This window comes from Myotis nattereri (genome assembly GCF_964212035.1).
Source record: "Myotis nattereri genome assembly, chromosome: 3".
Taxonomy (NCBI): Eukaryota; Metazoa; Chordata; class Mammalia; order Chiroptera; family Vespertilionidae; genus Myotis; species Myotis nattereri.
The window spans coordinates 188,717,567-188,738,447 of record NC_138077.1 but is presented as its reverse complement, the minus strand read 5'-3'; the positions used below and the strand labels follow the sequence as shown (position 1 = coordinate 188,738,447).

The 20,881-nt window shown below is 54.4% G+C and overlaps 1 protein-coding gene across 1 annotated transcript; it reads left to right on the top strand.

Annotated features, from left to right (window-relative positions):
* Positions 1 to 1,396: 1,396 nt before the first annotated feature.
* PTCH2 (patched 2) lies at positions 1,397 to 9,780 on the top strand. Its single transcript, XM_081087002.1, has 19 exons — positions 1,397 to 1,441; positions 1,614 to 1,705; positions 2,319 to 2,514; positions 3,091 to 3,212; positions 3,352 to 3,499; positions 3,577 to 3,708; positions 3,795 to 3,950; positions 4,033 to 4,125; positions 4,454 to 4,579; positions 4,667 to 4,785; positions 4,902 to 5,250; positions 5,621 to 5,933; positions 6,014 to 6,156; positions 6,239 to 6,419; positions 6,557 to 6,837; positions 6,947 to 7,084; positions 8,299 to 8,441; positions 8,525 to 8,624; positions 9,032 to 9,780. The coding sequence occupies exons 1-19, from the start codon at positions 1,430 to 1,432 to the stop codon at positions 9,296 to 9,298; spliced, it is 3,111 nt and encodes a 1,036-aa protein (XP_080943128.1). The 5' UTR covers positions 1,397 to 1,429; the 3' UTR covers positions 9,299 to 9,780.
* Positions 9,781 to 20,881: the final 11,101 nt, after the last annotated feature.

Here is a 20,881-nt window from a genome sequence, read left to right as displayed (position 1 = left end):
GTGAAACTGGGTTCATGGAGGGAGGGCCAGAAATGGGGTTTGGGTGGGGGGATGTAAGTAAGGCAGATCTGTTTTGGGGGGAACCAAGGGTTTGGGGCTCTCATGAGTGAGAAGATTATGTGGGTTTGAAAAAGAGATTGGGGAGCATGATGATGCCAGTGGGACTGGCATCTCAGAGAGGCAGTGCGTGTGGGCCCAGGTAGGTAGAGGCAGAACTGGGTCTAAGACCAGACCAAGGGCACCAAGCCCCTCGCCCTCCTCCAAACCAGTCAGCTCCTCGCCTCCCCAAGCCCAGGGACAGAGCCTGACTCCATGGCCAGCACCGTGCAGGGCGGGAGGGGCACGGAGACTGCGGAGGCCGAGGCGGGCCTGGCACTGGGACCCCTGGTGTCTGGCAGGGAGCCCGGTGAAAGGGATCGGGAGCCCTTTCTTCCCCTTGGCCCGCCATGCTGTCACCGCTGCCAGGGTCGTGTGCTGAGTCCAGGGACTTCCTGTGTGAGGGCCCAGTGTGTGAAGGTGTCACACTGTGAGCCTGCGGTCCTCCCCTCGCCTGTGCCACGGCAGGCCCACTGTTTCTGGGCACTCCCTGCCCTGCCCTCTTGGCAGGACGGTGTGGCTGTAGTCACTGCCTGGGCAGCCTGCGCCAGGAGCCGGCCCAGCCCCGTCCTTTAGGGCAGCCTCCCAGGGCAGCCTCCCTATTGGCCCCTTTTGTCACCTCGTCTTCCCCACCAGCTCAGAGAGGAACGGAGTGAGGGCTCCCTCAGCACGGTGCCCCATCACCCCAGCCCTGGCCCAGCTCAAACTGATGTCTCATGTTTTAGTCTTTTGCCCCAAACATAGCCAGTTGGTTCATGTCAGTTCTTAGACCACGCGAGAATCCCATAGGGCCACACCACTAGGCTCTGGCTTTCCTGCGGACTCCCGTTCTGAGCCGGGGCGTCAGGGTGGCCCTCAGGGAGAAGGTGGAGGGAGGGCTCAGCAGCACTTCTCCCACTGGTCCTGGGGGGCATCGTGGGCTTGGGCCCTACATCCCCCAGAGTCTGATGCCCTGCGCTCTCCCCCTCGCTCTGGCAGTGGGCAGCCGGGTGAGCCAGGAGCTGCAGTACACCAAGGAGAAGCTGGGCGAGGAGGCTGCGTACACCTCCCAGATGTTGATACAGACCCCGCGCCAGGAGGGGGAGAACGTCCTCACACCTGAGGCACTGCGCCTCCACCTCCAGGCAGCCCTCACCGCCAGCAAAGTGCAAGTATCACTCTATGGAAAGTGAGTCTGGCTGGTCCCCGAGCAGCCGGGGGTGAGGCGTGCGAGGGCAGGGTTGGAGTGGGAATGCCCCTCTGCTGACCTCCCGCCTGTGCCCCCGGCTGCTGCAGGTCCTGGGACTTGAACAAAATCTGCTACAAGTCAGGAGTTCCCCTCATTGAAAACGGGATGATTGAGCGGGTGAGTCTCCTGAGCTGTTCTGTGCGCGGTGGGTGGAGGTGGAGCCTTTCCTGAAGGAGGGGGCCCTCTGGGAGGCCGAGTCGGGAGGTGGGGGGTGTGGAGGGACCACACAAAGGTCATGGAGAAAGGAGCCCCGAGGCAGGACTCATGGGGCCTGGGGTGTCCCTGGCAGATGATTGAGAAGCTGTTCCCGTGCGTGATCCTCACCCCCCTCGACTGCTTCTGGGAGGGAGCCAAGCTCCAAGGGGGCTCTGCCTACTTGCCGTGAGTGCCCCCCCTTCTCCCTCCCCCCACCCGGGGCCCTGCCTTGTCTTGGGTGGGTGCAGGGACGTCTCCAGCAGAAAAGAGGGGTGGGAGTAAAGGCCATCAAAACCTTACCAAGGGCCCAGTGACCTCCCAGGCCACGGTCAGAGCAGGGCTGCCCGACTCTCTCCGCATCCCCCGTCTCCTCGCCCCAAAGGAAAGGCAGACCTGTCTTATCTAGACGGGACAAAACACGAAGGTCTGTAGGACCTGAGCCAAGATTTTTTGAAAGAGACTGTGCCACGGAGAGTTAGCTGGGTATCTGCTACGCTGCTGCCCAGGCCAGAAAGGAAGCCTGTTAGGAACAGGGCCCATATGGTTATGTGCTAGAACTCAGGGTCGACGGCTTGGGAAGGGACTCCCCCGGCTTTCCTGAGCCTTTCCCATCTGTCCTGATGTCCATCCTCGCCCCTTGCCTCCATCCCCGGCTACTGCAGCAGCCTGGGGGCTCTGGGAAGCCGCGCCTGCATTCCCTCCATGCGGAGGAGCTGGGGTACAGCACGGGTCCCCTCGCAGCAGTTTGGAGGGTGGGAATCGATCCCTGATTCTCACCAGCCACGGGCTCTCCCCTCAGCGGCCGTCCCGACATCCAGTGGACCAACCTGGATCCCGAGCAGCTGCTGGAGGAGCTGGGCCCCTTCGCCTCCCTTGAGGGCTTCCGGGAGCTGCTCGCCAAGGCACAGGTGGGCCAGGCCTACGTGGGGCGGCCCTGTCTGAACCCTGACGACCCTCACTGCCCGCCTAGTGCTCCCAACCACCACAGCAGGCAGGTGGGTTCCAGCAGGCCTGCCAGGGAAAGGCTGTCTTCCTGGCTTTTCTCTCCTCTCTTCCTGGGATGGGAGGGAGCATCTGAGCTCTGCCCCCCGTTTCCCGGATATTGTTACCCTGTCCCCACTGTGCTAGACACCTAGTGTTCCGTTCTCAATCCGTTCTCCCAGGGAACCCGCCCATGGCACAAGAATTCCTGTGTCCTTTTCTAAGCCAGAAAGGCTGGACTTTGTCAAAATAGACTTTAAAAAAAAAAAAATAGACTTGTACAGGGAAACTGAGAAAAAGTAGCTAAGCACGATGTCATACCTGGTTTCCCGAGGGTCCCTGTGAATATGGGCCTTTCCCCAAAACGCACCCAATGAGGCCAGCTCCTCCCAGCAGCCTAGCCCAGGCCCCTGCTCTGCCCTGTGGCCTGGCCTCCTCTCTGCAGGTCACTGAAGCCCAGGCAAGAAGCTCAGGAGAAGTTATCTGCCCTTCAGGCCTACAGAGCTCCGTGGTTCCTGAAGGCACCAGCCCAGGGACCCGGTTCCCCACAGCCAGAGCCCTGAGTGATGACCCTCCTCTGCCCCCTCCAGGCTCCCCGTGTGGCTCAGGAACTGAGCGGGGGCTGCCACGGTTTCTCCCACAAGTTCATGCACTGGCAGGAGGAATTGCTGCTGGGAGGCATGGCCAGGAGCCCCCAAGGACAGCTGCTCAGGTAGGGCCCTCCTGGGACTTGGCAAGGGGACCCCAGGCTGGGAATTCACGCTCCGATTCCAGGCAGCTCGGTCAAGAGCCCCCGGCACGCCCCCCCTGGCATCCAGGCCAGCGCTGACCCGGACTCCTGCCCCCACCAGGGCCGAGGCCCTGCAGAGCACCTTCCTGCTGATGAGCCCCCGCCAGCTGTACGAGCACTTCCGGGGCGACTACCAGACGCACGACATCGGCTGGAGCGAGGAGCAGGCGGGCACCGTGCTGCAGGCCTGGCAGCGGCGCTTCGTGCAGGTCAGCGTGGAGAAGGGCAGGGCGGTGCCCTGAGGCTGCGCCTCCTCCTGCCCCTCAGACCCACCCTGTGTCTCCAGCTGGCCCAGGAGGCCCTGCCCGAGAACGCGTCCCAGCAGATCCACGCCTTCTCCTCCGCCACCCTGGATGACATCCTGCAGGCCTTCTCCGAAGTCAGCGCTGCCCGCGTGGCCGGAGGCTATCTGCTCATGGTGGGTCCAGCCCCTGGCACCTTGCCCCCCTCCGCCCGGTGCCTGCCCCGGGAACCCCTCTCCCAGACCGCCCTCTCTCCCCGCAGCTGGCCTACGCCTGTGTGACGATGCTACGGTGGGACTGTGCCCAGTCCCAGGGTGCCGTGGGCCTCGCCGGGGTGCTGCTGGTGGCCCTGGCAGTGGCCTCAGGCCTCGGGCTCTGCGCCCTGCTCGGCATCGCCTTCAATGCTGCCACCACCCAGGTACAGCGGTAGGCAGGGCAGACGTGGGTGCCCACAGCTCAGGCTCCCCGGTTCCTCCAGCTGCCGCCCTGTGCCCCTCTAGGTGCTGCCCTTCTTGGCACTGGGCATCGGCGTGGATGACATATTCCTGCTGGCACACGCCTTCGCAGAGGCCCCACCTGGCACCCCTCTGCAGGTGCGCTTCCCTCTGCAGCCTGGGCTTGTCTGCGTTCAGCTCGGGGGTTAAGAGCCTCGTGGTTTGGGTGGCCTTGGGCTGGTAATTTACCTCTTTGCCTCAGCTCCCTCATCTGTAAGTGGATGTAATAACTGTGCTTGTATCATAAAGGTTGATGTGTGGATCGATGAGGTAATTCAAGTCGAGTGCTTGGAACAGTGTGTGGGCCGCACGTGGGCTCAGGGACTGTTAGCTGCTGTGTGGTCATTGTCCCTCCTCGGCCGTCCACGTCCCCACACCTCCCCTTCACTGCACCCCGACAACTCAGGCCCCTCCCCTGTCCTGGCAGGAGCGCATGGGCGAGTGTTTGCTCCGCACCGGCCCCAGCGTCGCTCTCACGTCCATCAACAACATGGCGGCCTTCTTCATGGCCGCCCTGGTTCCCATCCCCGCGCTGCGGGCCTTCTCCTTGCAGGTGAGGCTTCAGGAAGAGGGCCGGGCGGGGTGGGCGGGGGGCGGGCCTGCTTCATCCGGCCTCTGCGCCCTCCCTGTCCGTCCCCAGGCGGCCGTCGTGGTTGGCTGCAACTTTGCAGCCGTGATGCTCGTCTTCCCAGCGGTCCTCAGCCTGGACCTGCACCGGCGCCACTGCCAGCGCCTCGATGTGCTCTGCTGCTTCTCCAGGTGCTGCCCCTGCACCCCCCTCCACCCCACCAGGCTGTCCTCCCTTGGCACCCCTATCCTGTCCCCTCACTGGCATTTCCCGGCACAGACCTGTCACCCGTCTCTCTGCCTTTCAGCCCCTGTTCTGCTCGCGTGATTCAGATTCTGCCCCAGGAGCTGGCGGACAGGACAGTACCCGTGGGCATTGCCCACCTGACGGCCACCGTTCATGCCTTCGCCCACTGTGACGCCAGCAGCCAGCATGTGATCACCAGCCTGCCTCCCCAGGCCCACCTGGTGCCTCCACCTTCTGACCCACTGAGCTCTGAGCTGTTCAGCCCGGGAGGGTCCACTCGGGACCTTCTGGGCCAGGAGGAGGGGACAAGGCAGAAGGCAGCCTACAAGTCTCTGCCCTGTGCCCGCTGGACTCTTGCCCATTTTGCCCGCCATCAGTTTGCACCCTTGCTGCTCCAGTCACGTGCCAAGGTAAGAGTCCAAGCCCTTGCCCTAACCGGTTTGGCTCAGTGGATGAAGCGTCGGCCTGCGGACTGAAGGGTCCCAGGTTCGATTCCGGTCGAGGGCATGCACCTTGGTTGCAGGCACATCCCCAGTGGGAGGTGTGCAGGAGGCAGCTGATGGTGTTTCTAACTCTCTATGCCTCTCCCTTCCTCTCTGTAAAAAAAATCAATAAAATATATTTAAAAAAAAAAAAAAAAGAGTCCAAGCCCAGAGGAGTGGGGGCGGACGGGGGCAGGCACTTAGGTGTCCCTGGGCCCCAAGAAGTGCAGGGGCCGAGCCCACCGCCCGCTGGCTGGGGGTGTCCCTGGGCCTCCATCGGAGCTGTCGTCTCCCACAGGCTGTGGTGCTGGTTCTCTTTGGGGCTCTTCTGGGCCTGAGCCTCTACGGAGCGACCTTGGTGCAGGACGGGCTGGCCCTGACCGATGTGGTGCCGCGGGGCACCAAGGAGCATGCCTTCCTGAGCGCCCAGCTCAGGTACTTCTCCCTGTACGAGGTGGCCCTGGTCACACAGGGTGGCTTTGACTACGCCCACGCCCAACGCGCCCTCTTTGATCTGCACCAGCGCTTCAGTTCCCTCAAGGCCGTGCTGCCGCCACCTGCCACTCAGGCGCCCCGCACCTGGCTGCACTATTACCGCAACTGGCTGCAGGGTGAGGCGAGGGGACTGCGGGAGGCTGCTGCCGGCAGAACCCCGGCCCCGGGCTGACTGCACCCTCCCTGTCCTCCCCAGGAATCCAGGCTGCGTTTGACCAGGACTGGGCTTCTGGGCGCATTACCCGCCACTCCTACCGCAATGGCTCTGAGGATGGGGCCCTGGCCTACAAGCTGCTCATCCAGACCGGGGATGCCCGGACGCCTCTGGATTTCAGCCAGGTGGGGGGAGGGCTGGACGGCTCGGGGGCACAGGGGACCCGGCCTCAGGGGCCCAGGCCTTCAGCCCTCCCTGCCTCCGCAGCTGACCACAAGGAAGCTGGTGGACACGGAGGGGCTGGTTCCACCCGAGCTCTTCTACGTGGGGCTGACCGTGTGGGTGAGCAGTGACCCCCTGGGCCTGGCGGCCTCGCAGGCCAACTTCTACCCCCCACCCCCCGAGTGGCTGCACGACAAGTACGACACCACCGGGGAGAACCTGCGCAGTGAGTCCCAAGGGGAGGGGGAGGGGGGCAGAAGAGCCTCGGCCTGGGCCACACAGGCCCTACCCGAAGGCCCTGCCCACTGCTCCCCGTGCTCACTGGCCACCCCTCCTCTCCTTGCCGCACCCTCCCCTCCATAGTCCCGGCGGCCCAGCCCCTGGAGTTTGCCCAGTTCCCCTTCCTGCTGCGCGGCCTCCAGAAGACGGAGGACTTTGTGGAGGCCATCGAGGGGGCCCGGGCAGCATGCGCCGAGGCAGGCCAGGCCGGGGTGCGTGCCTACCCCAGCGGCTCCCCCTTCCTCTTCTGGGAGCAGTACCTGGGCCTGCGGCGCTGCTTCCTGCTGGCGGTCTGCATCCTGCTGGTGTGCACTTTCCTCGTCTGTGCCCTGCTGCTGCTCAACCCCTGGACAGCCGGCCTCATAGTGAGTCTCTGCAGGGTTGGGGCTGGAGAGACCCAGGGCTCCCCACCCTCTCCTGCCCGTCCCCTCACCCCTCCTCCCAGGAGCCCTGGCTGAGCTCTCCCCTCCCCAGGTGCTGGTCCTGGCCGTGATGACCGTGGAGCTCTTTGGCATCATGGGTTTCCTGGGCATCAAGCTGAGCGCCATCCCCGTGGTGATCCTTGTGGCCTCTGTGGGCATCGGTGTCGAGTTCACCGTCCATGTGGCGCTGGTGAGCATTGGCACTGGGGGAGGCGTGGGCCAGCTGATTCAGGATGCAGCACATACTTACCAAGCACCGACTATGTGCTGGGGACTACTTCGGAATTGGGGCTGTGATAGCAGTACAGGCAGGCTTTACCTTCAAGGAGCTTATATTCTAGAGCAGCCGTGGGCAAACTACGGCCCGCGGGCCACATGCAAATACAAATATTGTATTTGTTCCCGTTTTACTTCAAAATAAGATATGTGCAGTGTGCATAGGAATTTGTTCATAGTTGTTTTTTTTAAACTATAGTCTGGCCCTCCAACAGTCTGAGGGACAGTGAACTGGCCCCCTGTTTAAAAAGTTTGAGGACCCCTGTTCTAGAGGACAGTGGTAAACAAGTAAGCAAATAAATAAGCAGCCATTGCAGTCGAGACAAGGGACAAACCCCTGAGCAGAGTGGAAGGAGAGAAAACGGGACCCAGTGCTGCTTTTGGGTGGCCTCACTGTGAAGGGGGTCAGAGAAACGGATGGAGGCAGATGGCAATGCAGGGCAGGAGGGCTCCTGGCAAGACAGAGGCCGGAGAACGGAGGCAGGCAGCGGCCTGGCAAAGCTTCAGGCTCCCCCACAGGGAGGAGTGGGACGTCGAGGGGCCTCGACCAGCTGGAGGCACCAACACAAACAGCTCCCTTCTTTTTCCACTCACAATAGCCCTGTTACTGTTCTGATCATAAGAACTATACCCCTGCGGGGGAGGGGGCAGAAGGCAGCATGCGGAGAAGTGCAAAGAATAGAAACGCCGCCCTGAGAAGTGACAGCACGGTGGTGTCCACCTCCCAGGCCAGGGAGGCCAGCTGTTTCTGTAAAGGCCCAGGTGGTAAATACTTTAGGCTTGGCGAGCCCTATAGTCTTCATTGCATCTCTCCCATTGTAGCCTTAAAGCAGAGACAGACACTACAGAAGTGAATGGGTGTGGCTGTGTTTAAACAAAACTTTATTTACAAAAACAGGTGACGGGCTGTAGTTTGCCAACCTGTTGTGGACAGTGCTCTGTGTCTCACCAGACACATCTGTACAGTGCCACCTAAACGGACTCGTGCACGCTGCCTGGACAGCTCCCAGGCGCTCGGAGCATCGGCCTCCTGTGGGTCAGGGCATGGGTGCCCCAGGGGCAGATGACGGCAGCGGGCACCCAGCAGAGCTGGCTGAGGAGCCGCTCCCGGACCACTTGTTCCCCCAGGGCTTCCTGACCACCCAGGGCAGCCGGAACCTGCGGGCTGCCCGGGCCCTCGAGCACACGTTCGCCCCAGTGACCGATGGGGCCGTCTCCACGTTGCTGGGTCTGCTCATGCTTGCTGGTTCCAACTTTGACTTCATCGTAAGGTAGAGGGGTGCGCAGGGCAGGGGGGCAGGGCTGCCCGTGCTGACCTCGGGGCCTGCCCAGGCTGACCTCCCACCCCCACCAGGTACTTCTTCGTGGTGCTGACGGTGCTCACACTCCTGGGCCTCCTCCATGGGCTCGTGCTGCTGCCTGTGCTGCTGTCCATCCTGGGCCCCCCACCAGAGGTGACCAGGCCCTCCCTCTGCTCCTGGCCCAGGGGACGGAGTGGGACAGGCAGGGAAAGGGTCAGAGCCAGAACAAAGTGCCCTCAGCGGCCAAGAGTCAGGGCTCAGCTCCCAAGGATCCTCCCCACAAGGCGCTGCCAACTGAAGGCGGCAGCCTCCCCTTTGCCCCGACACCGTGGCCTGCCCCGCATCTCTCCTGGCTTCTTTACAGAACCCACCTTAGCCTCCAGGGTCCAGAGCAAGGTGCACGGTTTGTCCAGGCCTTGACACCTGTCCCTTGGCAGGTGTCATATCCTGCTGGAGGCCAACAAGGGCCCAGCTTCCCAACAGCCATGGCAATGCACCAGGCAGGTACTGAGGGGATCGGGGCTCCAGCCCTGCGCTCACGGGCCGGTGTCTCTCCCCAGGTGGTGCAGATGTACAAGGAGAGCCCCGAGGCCCTGAGGCCCCCAGCTCCACGAGCAGGAGGGCTCAGGTGGGGGTTGTCCCCCACCCTGCCCCAGAGCTTCACCAGAGTGACTACCTCCATGACCGTGGCCCTCCACCCGCCCCCACTGCCCGGTGCCTACATCCACCCAGCCTCTGATGAGCCTCCTTGGTCCCCTGCTGCCACACCGGCTGCCAACGGCTCCAGCAACCTCACTTCTAGGGGACCATGTCCAGCCCCGGAGTGAAAGCGCAGCTGAAGCATGGAGGCCCTGCTTGGGCCACGTGAAGTCACTGGAATGCAGTGGGTGGTTACTGAGTGCAGGGCGGACTCCTGGAGAGCTCTGCTGCTGCTGCCGCCTGCCTGCCTGCACCCCCTCCCCTGCCTCGGCCATCGCAGACCTCCCTGACGTCTGCACAGAACCAGCACCTAGGCTGTGAGCAGCCTCCCACACTGGGTCCCGCGTGCCTGTCCCTGTGTCTGGGTAGGAGTAAAACCAGCACCCCACACTGCTGCCCCCAGCCCACCAAGCCTGAGGGACCCTCTAGCACCCTTTGCTGGTCCTGGCCCCCACTGCCTGGTGACTCCTGGGTAGGCTCTCTGTATCCCTGCCTACCTCCTACCACATAAATTATTTATATGAAGATGTTTATTTTTGTAGTTTGTACAGATGTTAGCTATGCTGAAAGTTTTATTTTTAAAGAGTGAAATATATTCTATATGAACTCATCTCAAATGGCTTTGATGCTTTTCTTTCCGACAGAGTTGGGAGTTTGCAAGTAGAAATGTCAAGACCTAAGGTCCGAGGGCTGCTCTATTCCCAGGTGGGAAGGGCCCTGGGTTCTCAGTGTTTGTCACATGCCCGCAGTCTATTTATTCACCCAGGAGTGAAGGTGATGTTCAGCAAACATGTCGGCCATGTGCTTGGTAATGGTCTGGGTTGAGTGCTTAGCGTACAACATGATCTAAATGTTTTTAGTGTCAAACGCTGCTGTGTGGCTTTCAGCCATGATAATCCAGCCCTGCACACCCCAGGCGCCTTGCCCCCTTCCTGTTTCAGCAGCATGCCAATCATGGATGAGGGCACAGCCGTCAGCAGATGGGAAGTGCGATGGGAGATCAGGAAAGTAGCCCATGGAAGAGATGGGGCCTTCAGGGTCTGGGGAGATATTTCAGTTTTGTGCTCAGACCAACCTCAAGGTAGAGGCCTCTATAGGTTAGCAGTCAGCCTGGCACCCCAGAGGCCAGACATCCAAAAAATCAGTGGGGAACTGTTCAGAAATTGTGCTAGGAACCAGTGAGGCACTGTATTGAAGATGTTTGTTCTATGAAGGTTGAACAGTCCCCTTGCAGAGAGGTCTTGCAGACTCTGGCCACACCCCTGGACTAGAGTACTGGGCCTCAGTCCATAGGGTAGGGGTGGGGGGGCGGATCTTTTGTTGCCTTTCCCTAACTATTCTAGGGCTCAGTCTCAGCCACCCACTCACCAGGAACAATCCCACCCTGAGAGCACTGCCTTCTCACACCTCACCTTCCACCCCAAAGGCCAGATAATCATGTTCTGACCAAAAATGAAAAAACTAAGCCTAATGCAGCTGAATCAACACTAAAATACCTAAAAAGACTTAAGAGACGTGAGCACAGTAGTTGGCTTGGAAACTAGACTGGGGGTGTACCCAAGGTGTCCAAGGGATGGAAGTTGGCTGGATTTGGGTCCGGGGGTGTTTGGGTCACTAGGAGCTTCTGGGTGGAGCAGAAGAGCTTACGAGACTGGAACATGCAAAAGCTGTCCCCCCACTGTGCCACTTACCAGCTGAGTGACCTGTGACAGTTACCACCCAAGCCTCAGTGCCTTCCTCTGTGAAATGGAAAGATTAGCCCTGACTTGGCTCAGTGGTTAGAGCATTGGGCCTCGGACTGAAGGGTCCCAGGTTTGATTCTGGTCCAGGGCATGCACCTTGGTTGTGAGCTCTGTCCCCAGTGGGGGGTGTGCAGAAGGCAGCTGCTCTATGTTTCTAACTCTCTATCCCTTTCCCTTCCTCTCTGTAAAAAATCAATAAAAATATATATTTTTTTAAAAAGAAATGGGACGATTAGAGCCTATCTTGAAGGGTGCTATCTTTTTCTTTCAGGATTTTAAATAAAATCCTTATGTAAGAAATGACCTGGCGAGGGAGAGGGAGAAAGAGTAAGAAACGTTGATTTATTGTTCCAGTTACTTATACATTCATTGGTTGATTCCTATATGTGCCCTGACAGGGGATCAAACCTTGGCATATTGGGATGATGCTCAAACCAACTGAGCTACCCGGCCAGTGCTATTGTGATTTTTTTTAAACATACAGAAAAAGAGAAATATAACCAATATACCTAGATTCAATATATGTTAACACTTTGCCACATTTGTTTAGTAGAAAAAGTGATTTTTTCTGAACCATTTCCAAGTGTATTACAGGCAGCCTGATACTTCTCACCTAAACACTTAGCAAACTTCTCCAAATCGTCAGGACAGTCTCCTACAAAGCCACAATACCACCCGGTAAATAATTCTCTAATATCTAATGCTCTTCCATATTCAGATTTCCCCAAAATGTCTTTGGTAGATGGTTCTTCTCCTGAACTATATACTAATCAAGGATCGTGTATGACAGTGGTCCTTGATCTCTTCAGTATCTTATAATGTTCCCACCTCATGTTTGCCATGACTTCTTTTTTTTTATCTTTAAGAAAGCCAGACTGAAATAAACAAATACGTACATACATATATAGAAGAAAGGCAGGCTGCCTTCCATGACTTTTGTTTGACATTTGACGTGACCAAGTCAGTTATCCAAGAAAGCCCCACGTTCTGCCATTGGCTGGTGCTTCCTCATGATGGTGTTTAACCTGCTCCTCTGCCCCTGCGTTTCCTGTAAACTGGACAATAAGGCAGAGTCTTGATTAGACTTGGGTTAACATTTTTGGGAAGAAGGCTCTGAAGTAGGCAGCTGCTGGTGTTCTGGCATGTTAGGTTTAGAGAGCCTGGAGGTCATCGGGGGCTGGCGTCATGTTAGCGGTTGAACATGTATGTAATTGGAAGATGTGGAGGAAGAATCAGTTGAGAGAGAGTACCTGGAGGGTCATCAGAGAGGGTCATCAGACCTGAAGCCTTTGATTGGGGGGGAGAGGGGGGGGAGGAGTGGTGATGAGAAATCCCAGGAAATCTATGGAAGAGATCCCCCAGGGGGTTTCCAGAGGAGTTGGTGACAAGACAGAACTAAAGAGATTACTACCTGAAGCCTGACTGTCAACAAAAGCCCTGCCCTGGCCCCACCACAAAAGAAAATCCTGGGCCCTTGCCTGGAAAGTCAGTTGATGCGTCTAGAGTTGAAAATACGCCCCTCCCGGGAGGTTGCCGAGGCCTTAAATGACAGGGCATCTCTAAAATCAAAACTGGAGGCACAGGGACTCTTTCCCCTCCCCACGTGGGAGTCTGTGCTGTGAAGTTCTTTCCCCTCCCCACGTGGGAGTCTGTGCTGTGAAGTTCTTTCCCCTCCCCACGTGGGAGTCTGTACTTGTTCTTCAATAAATCTCTACCTTTGAAAAAAAAAATAAAGAAATGACCTGGCGCCCCAGCTGGTTTGGCTCAGTGGATAGAGCATCCGCCTGCGGACTGAAGGGTCCAGGTTCGATTCCAGCAAAGGGCACATCCCTGGGTTGCGGGCTCCATCCCCAGTGGGGGGCGTGCAGGAGGCAGCCAGTCGGTGATTCTCATCATTGACGATTCTATCTCTTTCTCCCTCTCCCTTCCTCTCTGAAATCAGTAAAAATATATTAAAAAAAAAAAATGAAATGGCCTCTCCTAAGTGCTGTGTTTGTAGTTTGTATAGATGTGAGCTTTTTTCGAAAGATTTTGCTGTGACTGCATGCTTAGGGAGAAACCCTGAAACGTGGAATGAAGGGTGTGTCCTGGTGTGGCTGCAGCTGAAGGGATTCCCGCCAGGGAGCTCCGCGGCCACTGGAGTGGTCAGTCCTGGGGCGCTGACCACATCCGGTCTCTGGGGCACGTCCGAGCTTGCAGGGCAGTGCAACCTGGGTGGCACCTCACAAGACTCCGACTTCAACACCCTCACCCTCCCGATCACTGACAAGATCAAATCCGCGCTGTTTCCAGGCCCAACTCCATTTAGCCTCCGCCGTCACCCCAGCCCTGGGCAGCGCCCTGCAGACACGCCCGCATTCAGACGCCCTGCTGCACCGGGGCTGCTTCACCTCCCGAATTTCACACCCTTTCCCCCCGCTGGAGCACGGGGCCCTCCCCTTGACGGGCCTATCCTTCGGACACCTCGGATGCCGCCTCCTTCGGGGGTGCTGGCGCTGCGCCTCTCGCGTGGCCCCACTGCCCCTAATGTCTGTGCGGGACGGTCTCCGCTTCTGTCCCTACAGCTGTGGGGTCCCTGCGGGTATGGAAGGCTCGGACTGAACCTCAACGATGGGGACTTACTTAAGCCCAGCCCCATAAGGAACTAGGCACCCGGCCCCGGCGGGAAACGCCCTTTCTTCCCCGGCAAACCGGGCGCGGTTCCCGGCGGACCCGCAGAGAAGAGGGAAGAGCTGCCGCCCCGGGTCCGACGGCGCCGCCCCGCGAGGGCAGCTGGTGTCGCGGCCTCGCCCCGAGCGGCCTGTGATTTGCATACCCATCGTGCACCACGAAACCAGTCCCCGCGCGGATTCCCACCCGCGGGAACCTCCCGCTGCCGCCGGGCACGCCGCTGTGAGAAAGGCAGAGTCCCTGCAAACGCCGGGCGGGGCGCGGGCCCGCGGGCACTCGGCCACCGTAACTGAGCTGGGGGTGAGCGTGCTCTAAGCCTTCCGGGCGGCAGGCGGCGGGCATACTCTGGTTTCTCTTCAGATCGCATAAATCTTTCGCCTTTTACTAAAGATTTCCGTGGAGAGGAACAGTTATGAGTTTTTACTCAATTTTTTGAGGCCTCGTTTTTACGAGGCTACTTTCCAAAAGTTAAAAGATAGAAACTGGCCTTTACTCTGGTGCTGTATTTCATGTTTAATTTTGTGACTAGTATCCAACCTGGCGCAACTTGGAGCTGCTCAGTTGCTGATCTCCGAACTCTTTATTTAAATGCAAATCCGATCACACACACCATCCTCTCCTTCCTTCTTCAGGTCTCATACAACCTTATCAGGAGTCTACACTCCATCCTGTATAGAGCAGTTCCAGACCCACCACATCATCGTTTATCCTTTTAACCGGCTTTGTTTGTTTGTTTGTTTGTGTTAATCCTCACCTGAGGATATTTTCCCATTGATTTTAGAGAGAGTGGGGGGAAGGGGAGAGACAGAGAGAGAAACACGGATGTGTCTCTTGGTGGCCTCCCGCACGTCTGACCAGGGCCAGGGTCCTCGATCATAATCAAACTCAGGACCCTTCAGTCCTCTGGCCAGTGCTCTATCCACTGAGCCAAACCGGCTAGGGCTTAACCGGCTTTATTTTTCTTCGGAACACAATCTACTTCCTGATTATAGCACACATTAATCTGTCTGCTGTATGTTTCTCCTCCTACAATGGAAGTTCTGTGAGGAAGGGACTTCGCCTAACTTGTTCTCTGATGGATTCCATGACCCCAAATCAATGTCTGGCACATCCACAAGGTATATTTGTGCAGCAAATGGATGAATAGATTTATTTTCTAAGTCACATATATAGTATTTAATCTCCCCCACCACAGTTATAAGCACTTTACAGAATTATTCATCCTAAGAATCCTATAAAATAGGTTCTATTATTATCTCTACTAGTGGCCCAGTGCACAGATTCGTGCACATTGAAAGGAAATTAATTAGAAGAAATATTTTAATATTACTATTCACCCTTTCTCTGTAATAGAAGTGTCAGAGATGAAAGAAAATTAGTAAAATGTATATGAAAATAATATATAAATTGATTAATAAACAATAACAGCATGATATAACAACAAAGACATGACATAAAAACAACATTGATAAAAACAATGACTGATAAATTAATTAAACTTATTCTAACACTGAGGTCAATGTTAGACGGGAACAAATCAATTCTTGGAATCAGAACAACCTCTTCTTCTGCAGATCCTGTTAATACTTCAGCTTCAATTATGTTAGGTTGAAATCTTGTGATAATAAATCTAGTGCCATTACAAAGACCCCATTTACTATTAAGATTTCTCAGTAGCATGATGATTGCACCTACTTTCAATTCTAATTTATGACACGGCATTCCTGAAGAAGTAATACTTTTAAGAAATTCGATGGGAAAATTATCCTTTTCAGCATCATCCGTTAAATCTAGTATTATTGTCGATTACACTGTTGTCTCTGCGTTTTAATGCAATACCTGTTCCCCAGCCTTTTTCACCATGTGCGAAAAGAATAAGATATGTCATTGCATCTAATGTAGGAAACAGGATACTGATTTGTTTCATTTTAGTGGCACTCAGATTATTGGGATCTGGTTTACAATGAATGAGCAAGTCCCTTTCGAAAGGAGGTCCTCCATCTTCGTTTCTGAATATGACGGCAACTTTGGCTACACGGGGAAAATTATATCTCCCTGATCACTATTACAATCATATTTAGTCACCATTGTTACTTCCATGTGACGCCGCCGCTTTCTTTCAGCTTCAGAATGTCAACAAAAACAAATTCATGATCGACAATGACAGATCAAACACACATGTGCGATTGGTGCCAGCGAGAGCTTTATATGTGTCATGCATGCACAAGTCAACTTATCCTTTTATAGATATAGAACGAACTTGCTTAGTTAGACCTGCTTTCTGATTTAGCTAAACTTTTTCCAGCCCAGTGAAGCACCCCACCTTCTCTTTCAGGTAATTGTCAGCAACACAGCAGTAAATATCAACACGAAGCAGATTATTATTGTAGATCACACAGGAGAACAAAGGGAAAATATTTAACTGCAGCAGTGTTTGACTATATTCTGCGCAGTGAGAAAACCTGAAGTCATTTTCAAGGTCCACCATTTCTTACTTCTTTTCAGTTGGGTCAAGTTTCTAAGCTTTCTAAATCTCCGTTTTCCAGCTGATGAAAAGGAAATAGTATTCCACTGAGTCTCCTATCTACCTACTCCAGGACTTCTGTGAGGATCAAATGAGATGAGGCACGTGAAAATGCTTCAGACATTTGGTTAAAGTGTAAAGTGTTCCCACCTGAGGCTAGTCGTTGCTAGGGAGAGGAAGCCAGGTGTTGCTACTCAACATCATAACCCAGACGGTCGGACACTTAGCATATTAGCTGTTTATATAGATAGATTTTATAAATAAATGAGGCCTAGATAGGTTGAAGAGCCTCACTCAAGCCACAAAGCCAGAAAGGGGTGGAGGTGGGATTCAAACACAGGCAGCCTGGCTCCAGAAGAGCCACACTCTTTTTTCTTCTTTTAAAAATATATTTTATTGATTTTTTACAGAGAGGAAGGGAGAGGGATAGAGAGTTAGAAACATCAATCAGCTGCCTCCTGCACACCCCCTACTGGGGATGTGCCCGAAACCAAGGTACATGCCCTTGACTGGAATAGAACCTGGGACCTTTCAGTCCGCAGGCTGACGTTCTATCCACTGAGCCAAACTGGTTAGGGCAAGAGCCACACTCTTAATCACTGTGCTACTAGTGGGGTTCAGAACATGCTACCCCAAAATATGGCACCTTGACATATTGAATATTTTAAACTGAAGGAATTTGAGAAAACAGGAAAGTCACTTTGACCTTCCCTACCCTCACCCTATTTTAGGCAGTTAGACAGACACATGCAGAGCAAGGACAAAGGGCCAGGCACAGAAGGCCACCAGGTGGAAAGCCCCAGGTGCCCAGCAAAGGACAATTGCAGGGTGGGACCTCGCCCCCAGGGTGACTTTTCCTCCCCTAGCATATGGTGGTCATGTGGTTTGGACACCCTTTCCTCCCTAGAGATAGTATCTAGGCCTTGGTTGTATTTCAGCTCCAGGCCCAGAAAAGCAACAAACCCAGCCACGGCTGCTTGCCCTCAGGCCCAGCGCGTTGGATAATGACCCCCAATCAATCAGTGGAGACCTAGACCCTGAAAGGACTCCCCTGGAAAACTGCTGAATACTCTACTGAGATCCCCCCTGGGACTCGCCTAAACTCTCCACCCTGGAAACCCTTAGGGCAGAGAACCCGGTATGCTCTTCCCCTGGGAGCCCGAGCCCTTCCCTCCGCCTCCCCCTGCCCCCAGGCTCCTTACCATTCCCTTCCTCACTCCCAATCTCCAAGGACCCTTCCTTTACTTCTATTAATGTGTTTCCATTTTTTTTCTATGAATTACTTCTGAGGCTTTATAAATAAATGTTCTCTTATAGTTGAGAGGTTGCTGAACCCAGGTCAGTCTGACCCCCCCAGACCAGCACCTGGTCCCATTCCTGCTGCCCACTCCGTTCTCCCTAAAGACAGGTCTTACCCAGAGGAAAGTTACCATCCTTATCTCCAAAGACAAAGGGACTCCCAGAAGAATCCTAACCAACAGGCCTGTTTCCTCCAGTTACTTCCCTCATATCCTCTAACCTATCATATTTCTCTACAACCTCTTCCAGTCTTCATTTCTTTAGAAAGATTCCCATGTCATCTAAAGCTTAACTAAATGTGTATGCTTTTCTCCTGTTAATGTGTCTTTGTCAGTCTAATTTCAGACCCAGCCAGGAACCCAAAAAGGGGCAAAGAAAACTTTTTTGCGCTGCCGGCATGGCTCAGTGGTTGAGCATTTACCTATGAACCCGGAGGTCAGGGTTCGATTTCCAGTCAGGGCACACGTGGGGTGGCAGGCTTGATCCCCAAGAGGTAGCCAATCAATAATTCTCTCTCACCAGTGATGTTTCAATCTCTCTCTCCCTCTCCCTTCCTCTCTGAAATCAATAAAAGTATATTTTTTAAAAAAACATGTACATAATCTTAACTTCCTGTAATCAAATACCCATCTTGCTTTTTTCCACTTTGATGCAGTCTTCCTTATGGTCCCTCCTTAATTCCAAACGTATAAAAGAAACTGCAGCTGAAACCGGTTTGGCTCAGTGGATAGAGTGTCAGCCTGCGGACTGAAGGGTCCCGGGTTCGATTCCGGTCAAGGGCATGTACCTGGGTTGCGGGCACATCCCCAGTAGGGGGTGTGCAGGAGGCAGCTGATCGATGTTTCTCTCTCATCGATGTTTCTAACTCTCTATCCCTCTCCTTCTTCTCTGTGAAAAATCAATAAAATATATTAACAACAACAAAAAAAGAAACTACACAACTGCCTTGGCCAGTTTGATCAGTAGTTAGGGCATCATCCTGCCCATCAAAGGGTCATGGGTTCGAATCCCAGTCAGGACACATACCCAGGTTTCAGGTTCCATCCTTGTTGGGGTGCATGCAGGAGGCAGCTAGCTGATCAATGTTTCTCTCATATTGATGTTTCTCTTTCTCCTGTCTCTCTCTCCCTCTCCCTTCCTCTCTCTCTGGAATCAATTTAAAAAATATCCTGGGGTGAGGATTTTTAGAAAAAGAAACTTTGTAACTGTCATTCGCCAGAGCATTTGAGATCTTGCTTCCCAGCACTGTCATCAGTTTGACGCAAAGTCTTATAAATTCTTTTCAGGTTTGGACATTTCTTTTTTTTTTTTTTAATATATTTTTATTGATTTTTTACAGAGAGGAAGGGAGAGAGACAGAGAGTCAGAAACATCGATGAGAGAGAAACATCGATCAGCTGCCTCCTGCACATCTCCCACTGGGGATATGCCGGCAACCCAGGCACATGCCCCCGACCGGAACCGAACCTGGGACCCTTCAGTCCGCAGGCCGACGTTCCATCCACTGAGCCAAACCGGTTTCAGCAGGTTTGGACATTTCTTACATTGACCGATTCATGTTCTACTTGGTCTACACTGTGCTTTTCTAACCAAAGATGTGCTTTTCTCACCAAAGATCACAGATGTATTTTTATACCATTGTAGGAATATACCATAGTTAATTTTTTTAATATATTTTATTGATTTTTTACAGAGAGGAAAGGAGGAGAGTTAGAAACATTGATGAGAGAGAAACATCGATCAGCTGCCTCCTGCACCTCCCCACCCCCCCACTGGGGATGTGCCCGCAACCCAGGTACATGCCCTTGACCGGAATCGAACCCGGGACCCTTCAGTCCGAAGCCCGACGCTCTATCCACTGAGCCAAACCGGTTAGGGCTACCATAGTTAATTTAACTAGTCCCTGAGGTTAAACTAATCCTAGAGGACATCTAGCTTGTTACCAGTTCTCATCACCCAAACACTACTATCGTGAAGTATTGTTAATCATGTGCAACATATTTTTGTATAAAGTCTCTTAGAGTCTAACTTTATTTTCTTCCAAATAGTTAATGCTCCCTTATTTCAGATTGACAGCATTTTATTTCACAGCTCTTTTAAACTCTTTATGGAATAAAGTATTTAAATAAGGAAAAATGCCGCCGCTGACCATTTGCAGAGCCCTGTTTAACTGATAGCGACGGGGAAGCAGAAGGCAATCAGCCCCGCTCCACGCCCCAGGGATCTTTTCCGGGGGGACTCAGATCCTCAGGAAGACAAATGTGTAAGGCATGACAGACCAGCACAGGGAGTCCAGTGACCGAGAGCCGCCCGCGCCGTGTGGCCCAGTGGGCAGAGCGCCGGCCTGAGGGCTGGAGGGTCCCAGGCTCCATTCTGGCCGAGGGCCGAGCCTGGGCGGCGGCTCCCTCCCCAGTAGGGTACGTGCTGGAGGCAGCCACGCTCATCGCTGATGTTTCTATCTTTCTCGCCTTCTCCCTTCCTCTCTGAAATAAATAAAAATATACATTTATGCCGGGAGCTGGTCCATCCTTGCTGTTTCAAGGGACCTGGCATATATGGCATACTGTTCTTAATATGTTTGTTCACCTTCTTGGCACTATGTGTTTTAACCAAGGTCTCCTCTCTGAGAAAGGTTGTTTCCCCAAGTAGGGATTTTCCCCTGAAGTTAGGGAGGGAATAAAACCCCTCAACTAAGTGCCAGGTGGGTAATTAATCACTTTACGAACAATCATGCTTAAGCTACATAATCTTTACTCCCTGGAATGGAGATAAGAAACGCCCTAACCTTTGGAATAGAAATTGACAGGATTAAAATCAACTGGTATAAATACAGATGTAACAAGACAACAGGACACAGAACCTAGAGACAGAAGAACTTCGCTGGAGAGAACATGGCAAAAGACCCTGGACAGAAACTGGAGACAGAACCTAGAGACAGGACCTAGCGAGAGAACATGGATAGAACATGGCAAGAGAACCTGACTAGAACCTGGTGACCAAACCTGGCTGGAGAACCTGGACAGAACCTAGCGAGGGAACATGGCTACAGAACCTGGCTGGAGAACATGGAGAACCTGGCTGGAGAACCTAGCAAGAGAACATGGACACAGAACCTGGCTGGAGATCCAGACCAGAACTTGGCTAGAGATCCTGGCTAGGCTGCTGATCAACTGAATGCTGCCTCTGTGTCATTCCTTCTTCGCCGACTCCGTCCACACCTTTGGGGACCCCTGGACCTGCTGGGGTTGGACCCCAGCACATTTAAAAAATAAATAAGTAAATAAATCCAGAGCTGGAGGACTAGTGCCTTCAGGACCAGTGAATTCGCGGGGAGAGAACTGTTGGGAGAAAAGCTGCTGTTATTTGGAGCCACTAATACATTGTGAGCGCCCTGAAAGCGAAACGGATTGTTTTGTCCCGAGGGCGACGGATAAGGGGGCGTCTGGATGATAATCCGGCCAACCCGCCGCTCTCAC

Excerpts from the sequence above, each read along its gene's own strand:
- PTCH2 (XM_081087002.1), top strand. Across the intron at positions 2,515-3,090 it reads CCAACCACCACAGCAGGCAG|GCTCCCCGTGTGGCTCAGGA; the intron begins GTGGGTTCCAGC and ends TGCCCCCTCCAG. Across the intron at positions 4,786-4,901 it reads GTGCTCTGCTGCTTCTCCAG|CCCCTGTTCTGCTCGCGTGA; the intron begins GTGCTGCCCCTG and ends TCTGCCTTTCAG.